The sequence below is a fragment of the Lolium perenne genome, chromosome 6, assembly GCF_019359855.2.
Source record: "Lolium perenne isolate Kyuss_39 chromosome 6, Kyuss_2.0, whole genome shotgun sequence".
NCBI classification, from domain to species: Eukaryota; Viridiplantae; Streptophyta; class Magnoliopsida; order Poales; family Poaceae; genus Lolium; species Lolium perenne.
This window is the reverse complement of record NC_067249.2, coordinates 262277187-262287831: the sequence shown is the minus strand read 5'-3', so window position 1 is coordinate 262287831 and position 10645 is coordinate 262277187. Positions and strand designations below refer to the sequence as shown.

Genomic DNA, 10645 nt, shown 5'->3' with positions numbered 1-10645 from the left:
ATGATTGAAAAATTCTTCTATATTATTTCTCCCAACTATAGACCCACGTCCTACCGGTATGTTTTTCGTGGTAAAATTAAAAGGAAACATGATGAATCAAGTAAAGTAAATGCAAGTAACTAATTTTTTTATGTTTTTGATATAGCAAACAAGATAGCAAATAAAGTAAAACTAGCAACTAATTTTTTTTGTATTTTGATTTAGTGCAGCAAACAAAGTAGTAAATAAAACTAAGCAAGACAAAAACAAAGTAAAGAGATTGAGAAGTGGAGACTCCCCTTGCAGCGTGTCTTGATCTCCCGGCAACGGCGCTTAAAAAGAGCTTGATGGCGTGTAACTCACACGTTCGTTGGGAACCCCAAGAGGAAGGTATGATGCGCACAGCAGCAAGTTTTCCCTTAGAAAGAAACCAAGGTTTATCGAACCAGGAGGAGCCAAGAAGCACGTTGAAGGTTGATGGCGGCGGGATGTAGTGCGGCGCAACACCAGGGATTCCGGCGCCAACGTGGAACCTGCACAACACAACCAAAGTACTTTGCCCCAACGAAACAGTGAGGTTGTCAATCTCACCGGCTTGCTGTAACAAAGGATTAACCGTATTGTGTGGAAGATGATTGTTTGCAGAAAACAAGTAGAACAAGATTGCAAGAGATTGTATTTCAAGATAGAGAATTGGACCGGGGTCCACAGTTCACTAGAGGTGTCTCTCCCATAAGATAAACAACATGTTGGGTGAACAAATTACAGTTGGGCAATTGACAAATAAAGAGGGCATGACCATGCACATACATATCATGATGAGTATAGTGAGATTTAATTGGGCATTACGACAAAGTACATAGACCGCCATCCAGCATGCATCTATGCCTAAAAAGTCCACCTTCAGGTTATCATCCGAACCCCTCCGGTATTAAGTTGCTAACAACGAGACAATTGCATTAAGTATTGCGCGTAATGTAATCAGTGACTATATCCTCGAACATAGCACCAATGTTTTATCCCTAGTGGCAACAAAGACATCCACAACCTTAGAACTTTCACATCACTGTCCCAGATATCAATGGAGGCATGAACCCACTATCGAGCATAAATACTCCCTCTTGGAGTTACAAGCATCTACTTGGCCAGAGCATCTACTAGTAACGGAGAGCATGCAAGATCATAAACAACACATAGACATAACTTTGATAATCAACATAACAAGTATTCTCTATTCATCGGATCCCAACAAACGCAACATATAGGATTACAGATAGATGATCTTGATCATGTTAGGCAGCTCACAAGATCCGACAATTAAGCACAATGGGGAGAAGACAACCATCTAGCTACTGCTATGGACCCATAGTCCAGGGGTAGACTACTCACACATCACTCCGGAGGCGACCATGGCGGCGTAGAGTCCTCCGGGAGATGAATCCCCTCTCCGGCAGGGTGCCGGAGGCGATCTCCTGGATCCCCCGAGATGGGATCGGCGGCGGCGGCGTCTCCGGGAAGGTTTTCCGTATCGTGGCTCTCTGCACCGGGGTTTCGCGACGGAGGCTTTAAGTAGGCGGAAGGGCAGGTCAGGAGGCGGCACGAGGGGCCCACACCACAGGGCCGCGCGGCCAAGGGGGGTGCCGCGCCACCCTAGGGTGTGGCCACCTCGTGGCCCCACTTCGTCTCCTCTTCGGTCTTCTGGAAGCTTCGTGGCAAAATAGGACCCTGGGCGTTGATTTCGTCCAATTCCGAGAATATTTCATTACTAGGATTTCTGAAACCAAAAACAGCAGAAACAAAGAATCGGCACTTCGGCATCTTGTTAATAGGTTAGTTCCGTAAAATGCACGAATATGACATAAAGTGTGCATAAAACATGTAGATAACATCAATAATGTGGCATGGAACATAAGAAATTATCGATACGTCGGAGACGTATCAGCATCCCCAAGCTTAGTTCTGCTCGTCCCGAGCAGGTAAAACGATAACACAGATAATTTCTGGAGTGACATGCCATCATAACCTTGATCATACTATTTGTAAAGCATATGTAGTGAATGCAACGATCAAAACAATGTATATGACATGAGTAAACAAGTGAATCATAAAGCAAAGACTTTTCATGAATAGCACTTCAAGACAAGCATTAATAAGTCTTGCATAAGAGTTAACTCATAAAGCAATAATTCAAAGTAAAAGCATTGAAGCAACACAAAGGAAGATTAAGTTTCAGCGGTTGCTTTCAACTTGTAACATGTATATCTCATGGATATTGTCAACATAGAGTAATATAATTAGTGCAATATGCAAGTATGTAGGAATCAATGCACAGTTCACACAAGTGTTTGCTTCTTGAGGTGGAGAGAAATAGGTGAACTGACTCAACATTGAAAGTAAAAGAAATGTCCTCCATAGAGGAAAAGCATCGATTGCTATATTTGTGCTAGAGCTTTGATTTTGAAAACATGAAACAATTTTGTCAACGGTAGTAATAAAGCATATGTATCATGTAAATTATATCTTACAAGTTGCAAGCCTCATGCATAGTATACTAATAGTGCCCGCACCTTGTCCTAATTAGCTTGGACTACCGGATCATCGCAATGCACATGTTTTAACCAAGTGTCACAAAGGGGTACCTCTATGCCGCCTGTACAAAGGTCTAAGGAGAAAGCTCGCATTGGATTTCTCGCTATTGATTATTCTCAACTTAGACATCCATACCGGGACAACATAGACAACGAGATAATGGACTCCTCTTTTATGCATAAGCATGTAACAACAATTAATAATTTTCTCATATGAGATTGAGGATATATGTCCAAAACTGAAACTTCCACCATGGATCATGGCTTTAGTTAGCGGCCCAATGTTCTTCTCTAACAATATGCATGCTTAACCATAAGGTGGTAGATCGCTCTTACTTCAGACAAGACGAACATGCATAGCAACTCACATGAAATTCAACAAAGAGTAGTTGATGGCGTCCCCAAGAACATGGTTATCGCACAACAAGCAACTTAATAAGAGATAAAGTGCATAATTACATATTCAATACCACAATAGTTTTTAAGCTATTTGTCCCATGAGCTATATATTGCAAAGGTGAATGATGGAATTTTAAAGGTAGCACTCAAGCAATTTACTTTGGAATGGCGGAAAATACCATGTAGTAGGTAGGTATGGTGGACACAAATGGCATAGTGGTTGGCTCAAGTATTTTGGATGCATGAGAAGTATTCCCTCTCGATACAAGGTTTAGGCTAGCAAGGCTTATTTGAAACAAACACAAGGATGAACCGGTGCAGCAAAACTCACATAAAAGACATATTGAAAACATTATAAGACTCTACACCGTCTTCCTTGTTGTTCAAACTCAATACTAGAAATTATCTAGACTTTAGAGAGACCAAATATGCAAACCAAATTTTAGCATGCTCTATGTATTTCTTCATTAATGGGTGCAAAGCATATGATGCAAGAGCTTAAACATGAGCACAACAATTGCCAAGTATCACATTACCCAAGACATTATAGTAATTTACTACATGTATCATTTTCCAATTCCAACCATATAACAATTTAACGAAGAAGAAACTTCGCCACGAATACTATGAGTAGAAACTAAGGACATACTTGTCCATATGCTACAGCGGAGCGTGTCTCTCTCCCATAAAGTGAATGCTAGGATCCATTTTATTCAAACAAAACAAAAAAAACAAAAACAAACCGACGCTCCAAGCAAAGCACATAAGATGTGATGGAATAAAAATATAGTTTCAGGGGAGGAACCTGATAATGTTGTCGATGAAGAAGGGGATGCCTTGGGCATCCTCAAGCTTAGACGCTTGAGTCTTCTTAAATTTGCAGGGGTGAACCACCGGGGCATCCCCAAGCTTAGAGCTTTCACTCTCCTTGATCATGTTGCATCATACTCCTCTCTTGATCCTTGAAAACTTCCTCCACACCAAACTTAGAACAACTCATTAGAGGGTTAGCGACAATAAAAATTAACATGTTCAGAGGTGACACAATCATTCTTAACACTTCTGGATATTGCATAAAGCTACTGGACATTAATGGATCAAAGAAATTCATCCAACATAGCAAAAGAGGCAATGCGAAATAAAAGGCAGAATCTGTCAAAACAGAACAGTTCGTATTGACAAATTTTATCGAGGCACCAGACTTGCTCAAATGAAAATGCTCAAATTGAATGAAAGTTGCGTACATATCTGGGGATCACTCACGTAAATTGGCATAATTTTCTGAGTTACCTACAGTGAAAACAGCCCAGATTCGTGACAGCAAAGAAATCTGTTTCTGCGCAGTAATCCAAATCTAGTATGAACTTTTCTATCAACGACTTTACTTGGCACAACAAAACACTAAACTAAGATAAGGAGAGGTTGCTACAGTAGTAAACAACTTCCAAGACACAAAATAAAAACAAAGTACTATAGGTAAAAACCATGGGTTGTCTCCCATAAGCGCTTTTCTTTAACGCCTTTCAGCTAGGCGCAGAAAGTGTGTATCAAGTATTATCGAAGGGTGGTGCATTCTCAGCGGGGTGTGGAGTTTTCTCAACCAGGCATAGTATATTAGATACATAAGTTTTAGCATCTCCCTTTTCATTAGTCTTAGGCGTGCTACTCTCATCAAACAAATTTTCAGGAACAAGCCAAGCATAGTTATTTTCTAGTGCATCATTCATAGCTAGGAGTTTACATGGTATTGGTGCTTTGATCTCCCCTCCATCATTAATATTATTAGTGTACTTTATTCTATCAGTATCCATCTTTTCAAAGAGACTAACAAAATTGGTATATGAACCAAGCATATCATATTTAGCAAAGACCTTTCTAGCCTCTCTTGCTATACCACCAAATTCTCTAAGAAGGGTTTCTAAAACAAAATCTTTCTTTTCCCCTTCTTCCATATCACCGAGTGTAAGAAACATGTGTTGGATTATAGGATTAAGATTAACAAATTTAGTTTCCAACATGTGAACTAAAGAGGCAGCAGCAATTTTATAAGTAGGCGCAAGGTCTACCAAGTGTCTATCTTCAAAACCTTCAATGGTACTAACATGATTGAAAAATTCTTCTATATTATTTCTCCCAACTATAGACCCACGTCCTACCGGTATGTTTTTCATGGTAAAATTAAAAGGAAACATGATGAATCAAGTAAAGTAAATGCAAGTAACTAATTTTTTTGTGTTTTTGATATAGCAAACAAGATAGCAAATAAAGTAAAACTAGCAACTAATTTTTTTTGTATTTTGATTTAGTGCAGCAAACAAAGTAGTAAATAAAACTAAGCAAGACAAAAACAAAGTAAAGAGATTGAGAAGTGGAGACTCCCCTTGCAGCGTGTCTTGATCTCCCCGGCAACGGCGCCAGAAAAAGAGCTTGATGGCGTGTAACTCACACGTTCGTTGGGAACCCCAAGAGGAAGGTATGATGCGCACAGCAGCAAGTTTTCTCTTAGAAAGAAACCAAGGTTTATCGAACCAGGAGGAGCCAAGAAGCACGTTGAAGGTTGATGGCGGCGGGATGTAGTGCGGCGCAACACCAGGGATTCCGGCGCCAACGTGGAACCTGCACAACACAACCAAAGTACTTTGCCCCAACGAAACAGTGAGGTTGTCAATCTCACCGGCTTGCTGTAACAAAGGATTAACCGTATTGTGTGGAAGATGATTGTTTGCAGAAAACAAGAGAACAAAGATTGCAAAGAGATTGTATTTCAGTATAGAGAATTGGACCGGGGTCCACAGTTCACTAGAGGTGTCTCTCCCATAAGATAAACAGCATGTTGGGTGAACAAATTACAGTTGGGCAATTGACAAATAAAGAGGGCATGACCATGCACATACATATCATGATGAGTATAGTGAGATTTAATTGGGCATTACGACAAAGTACATAGACCGCCATCCAGCATGCATCTATGCCTAAAAAGTCCACCTTCAGGTTATCATCCGAACCCCCTCCAGTATTAAGTTGCTAACAACAGACAATTGCATTAAGTATTGCGCGTAATGTAATCAGTGACTATATCCTCGAACATAGCACCAATGTTTTATCCCTAGTGGCAACAGCACATCCACAACCTTAGAACTTTCTGTCTCTGTCCCAGATATCAATGGAGGCATGAACCCACTATCGAGCATAAATACTCCCTCTTGGAGTTACAAGCATCTACTTGGCCAGAGCATCTACTAGTAACGGAGAGCATGCAAGATCATAAACAACACATAGACATAACTTTGATAATCAACATAACAAGTATTCTCTATTCATCGGATCCCAACAAACGCAACATACAGGATTACAGATAGATGATCTTGATCATGTTAGGCAGCTCACAAGATCCGACAATTAAGCACAATGGGGAGAAGACAACCATCTAGCTACTGCTATGGACCCATAGTCCAGGGGTAGACTACTCACACATCACTCCGGAGGCGATCATGGCGGCGTAGAGTCCTCCGGGAGATGAATCCCCTCTCCGGCAGGGTGCCGGAGGCGATCTCCTGGATCCCCCGAGATGGGATCGGCGGCGGCGTCTCTGGAAGGTTTTCCGTATCGTGGCTCACGGTACTGGGGGTTTCGCGACGGAGGCTTTAAGTAGGCGGAAGGGCAGGTCAGGAGGCGGCACGAGGGGCCCACACCACAGGGCCGCGCGGCCAAGGGGGGGGGCGCCGCCCTAGGGTGTGGCCACCTCGTGGCCCCACTTCGTCTCCTCTTCGGTCTTCTGGAAGCTTCGTGGCAAAATAGGACCCTGTGTTGATTTCGTCCAATTCCGAGAATATTTCGTTACTAGGATTTCTGAAACCAAAAACAGCAGAACAAAGAATCGGCACTTCGGCATCTTGTTAATAGGTTAGTTCCAGAAAATGCACGAATATGACATAAAGTGTGCATAAAACATGTAGATAACATCAATAATGTGGCATGGAACATAAGAAATTATCGATACGTCGGAGACGTATCATCCCCTCGCGGTTCTCTTCAATATCGGGTCCGGAACCCATTTGGTAGTTCTTTCTGGAAACTCGTACCTATAGTGTCCGTTGAGTCCCCAGGTCCAGAACTCACCGTTCCAAGTTCCGAGTAGGTTCTGGATGTTGAAGTAGGGAGATATGTAGTTCTCCACGCTGATGTTCTGTGCTGCAGCCGCCCTAAGGACATGACTACATGGGTATCCTAAAAGCTTGGGCTTGTTGCAACTGCATTCACACGTGTTGGGGCCGAGCTGAACAGCTTGCTTTCTCGATCCTCTATGGTGGCCTTTCACATACTTGGCTCGTACGTGGATTTCCCACTTATTTTTCAGCTTTCTCATCCAAATGTCGTTGCATCTTTTCAGACCATTGCTTGTTCATCACATACCGTGTGTTTGCGACCTGCACTCTGTCTGCAAAGTATGACAGAGTCCGGTTCCAAGTTTCAGTAATCAGGGCTGTGATAGGGAGGGCTCGCACACCTTTCAGCACGTCATTGTAAACCTCTGACATGTTGCTGGTCATTATGACGTATCGAGCCCCTGAGTCGTGAGCTTGCGCCCACTTACTTAAATCTGGGCAGTTCTGATTAATCCATGTACTCAAATTTATTTCAGTCCTCCGGCCCCTCCGGTCTTCTCTCGGCGGCAAGGCAGCACTCTCGATTTCTTTGTTGATTCCAGCCCAAATAGCATTCATCTTCGCCACAGTCTTCTGCATGCACATCCTCTTAAATAGCTTGAACCAGTCCTTGTTTTTGAACTTTGAGTAAAAATTCGCAGCCAGGTGCCTCATGCACCACCTTGTCTCCAGGTCGGGCCACCCCCAGAGAGGGTCCGATGAATTCTTGATTATTTCGAGAGCGCTCAAAAGGCCCGTGTTGCGATTTGATATGATGCAAACATCGGGCCGATCTATCACGACTCCCATCTTCAAGCAGCTGAGGAACCATAACCAGCTATCTTTGTTTTCACTCTCGATAAGTGCATAGGCAATAGGCAAGAGCTGATTATTTGCGTCAGCTGCGATCGCCACCAAGAGTGTGCCCTTGTACTTTCCTGTGAGAAAGGTACCATCTATTGACAGCACCGGGCGGCAGTGATGGAATGCACATATAGTCTGGGGGAATGCCCAGAATAAACGATCAAGGATTTCTTGGTTTTCCTCCAGAGGGTGTTGACGAACTCTCCTGACCACTTGAGTCCCCTGGTTAGTTGCTGCTATCTGATGGAGTAGTCTCGGGGCAAGATCATATGCCTCCTCATAGGTGCCATAAAATCTCCGGAAAATCTCCTCCTTCGCCCGCCTTGCCTTACTAAAGCTGACCGGGAAGCCAATCAGATCTTCCGCGGTTTTTTGCAGCTTCTTTGTACCAAGGGTTATATCTTCTTCCACCGCCACTTGCATGATATGTGATACATATTTTGCAGTGACGTTGCGGTGCTTGTCGAGAGCCCCCAATTGCTCGCAGCTACGGGGTTCTATTTTTGAGATATGCCATGGCTGACATACCCCAGGGCTCACCCGAGCGATAACTCTCCCCCTGCAACCCTCCTCATTCAATTTGACGCATATGACTTTCAGCTGCCTTCGATCAGACTGCTTCACTCTGTGTTGCCGAGATATGGCCAACGCATACCTCTTGATTGCTTGGTCAGCCGAGTCCTTGTCTGGGAAAGTTTGCCCAACCTGCAGACTCGCCTCCCCTAGGCCTGGAACAGAGCGGAATTCATTGCTGATGGTCATTATTTTTAAGAACTCAGGGTCCATTGGTGCCGCAACCGCCCTCCGGGAAGGACCGACGCCTTCTTCGTCCGAGGAGGATTCAGACGAAGAAGAACGAGCGTCATCGTCCAACGCCTCTGGCAGTCCCTCCACACGCTCGCTAATGTCAACGAACGTGGACCAGTATCCTGGCTCGGCAGCAAACTGGGCGACCATCTGCTCCGATGGGCCGGTGCTATGGCCTGCAGTTAGTGCGTCATGCTCTGATTGGCCTATCATGCCTGCTGCTGTCAGGGCCAAATGCTCCGATTGAACGGTGCTCGGTCTTGTGACGATGGCCATCTCCTCTTCACCAGCGCCGGTACTACTTCCGGCACCATCATCACCTGATATAAACTGAACATACACCATGGGTTCTCCGTACATAGCAGCACCAGGTGTGCTTGCAAACCTCATGTATGTACCCCAATTTCTATCACTCTTTACTTCCCGCAAACCCCAACGGGCAGGTGTCCCATCATTCCCTCCTACGACGATGAGAGCCTCAACAGTCATCTTCTTCCCACGCATCTCACGCCCAAACTGTGCTCGGATGCATCTTCTAACATCCAAAAATTCTCTATTGACCATGTCTGTCACTACAACTTTTATCGAGTCGCAGCGCGACACATCGACACCTGAAAATTCGTCGCGTACGACGTCTCCATAAAACACTAACACAGTTTCCATCGTACCTACCGCACAACCATATTTTTAAAATTATATTAGTAAAATCGCAGCTGAACTCATATTACTTTTTTGATAATTTATTATATCAATTATAACATGCACTTAATAATTTTCAATTATTAATTCCATACAAAATCTGGAATAAATTTCCATCCATCTCATAAATATTCTAACATCAAATATAAGACCACATCATTTATACCTCAACTTGAAGATGACGGTTCTTCCAGTAATAAATTAGGCGCCACGAAATTCCCAAATAATGCAAATCGTCAACACCACAAGCGGTCCACTTCTATTACACCTGAAATTCATATTCAACAAATATATTTACAAATATTCGCATGTGCCCCTATCTTTACAAATATATTTACAAATATTCGCATGTGCTACCACATGTAATACTACCAAATATTAATCCGCTGAGAATATGAACTCTACAAATATTATTGTGTTGCGACAGCCATAATATACTACTCTACAATGTTCTTTGCAACTAAACTACTCCCTCTTCATTGCTTAAGGCGTATATATTCTGGCGCGATTATTAAGGAGTGATTAGCTGAAAAAATCTTTTCTTTCTTACCTCTACATGCATGCGCACAGCCTCCCTTAAATCTCTCATTACTTGCACAAACCACTCGTTTCCCATCATGCATGCGGCCATACCCACTAACTACATGTGTAATCATAGTCATATGAATTTTAAAATAACAAATGTCCTAATCACATTCTCTCTAATTACACACGCTAAATAACATTCACAACAAGAGGCAAAGCATGAGAGACTTACTTTGATCTGTCTTCTCTGCAACTCAATATGCTGCATCGTACACTAAACGTGTGTTCACATCAAAAGGCTAAAGCGAGAGAGATTGAGTGCTGCACGGTACGCTAAGCGTCTGAGTTTGCAGCGAGAGGCAAAATATGAGAGACTGAGTGACTGATTCCGCGCAGACGAAACACTCAGGCTTATAAAGAAGAGTCGAGCATCTTTCACAGGGCATATCGAAATCAGCGCCGTTTGTCCACTGTTACAAATCTCAGTCTAATTTCTGTACACTGCAGTGCATCCACTGATAAAAACGTTGCAAACTTTCGCGAGCGAGAATCATCACAATCAGCAAAGTCACATAAAAATCAGCGCAATTTGTCTCTAATCGTCTCGGAATCAATGTCGTTTCTTTAGTCAGCGTCAGC

The 10645-nt window shown here is 43.1% G+C and overlaps 1 protein-coding gene across 1 annotated transcript; it reads right to left on the bottom strand.

Moving 5' to 3' along the window:
- Positions 1–7312: 7312 nt before the first annotated feature.
- Positions 7313–10358, bottom strand: LOC139832725 (uncharacterized). Its single transcript, XM_071822547.1, has 3 exons — positions 10239–10358; positions 9648–9749; positions 7313–9450 (listed from the first exon to the last, which is right to left on the bottom strand). The coding sequence occupies exon 3, from the start codon at positions 9443–9445 to the stop codon at positions 7313–7315; it is 2133 nt and encodes a 710-aa protein (XP_071678648.1). The 5' UTR covers positions 9446–9450; positions 9648–9749; positions 10239–10358.
- Positions 10359–10645: the final 287 nt, after the last annotated feature.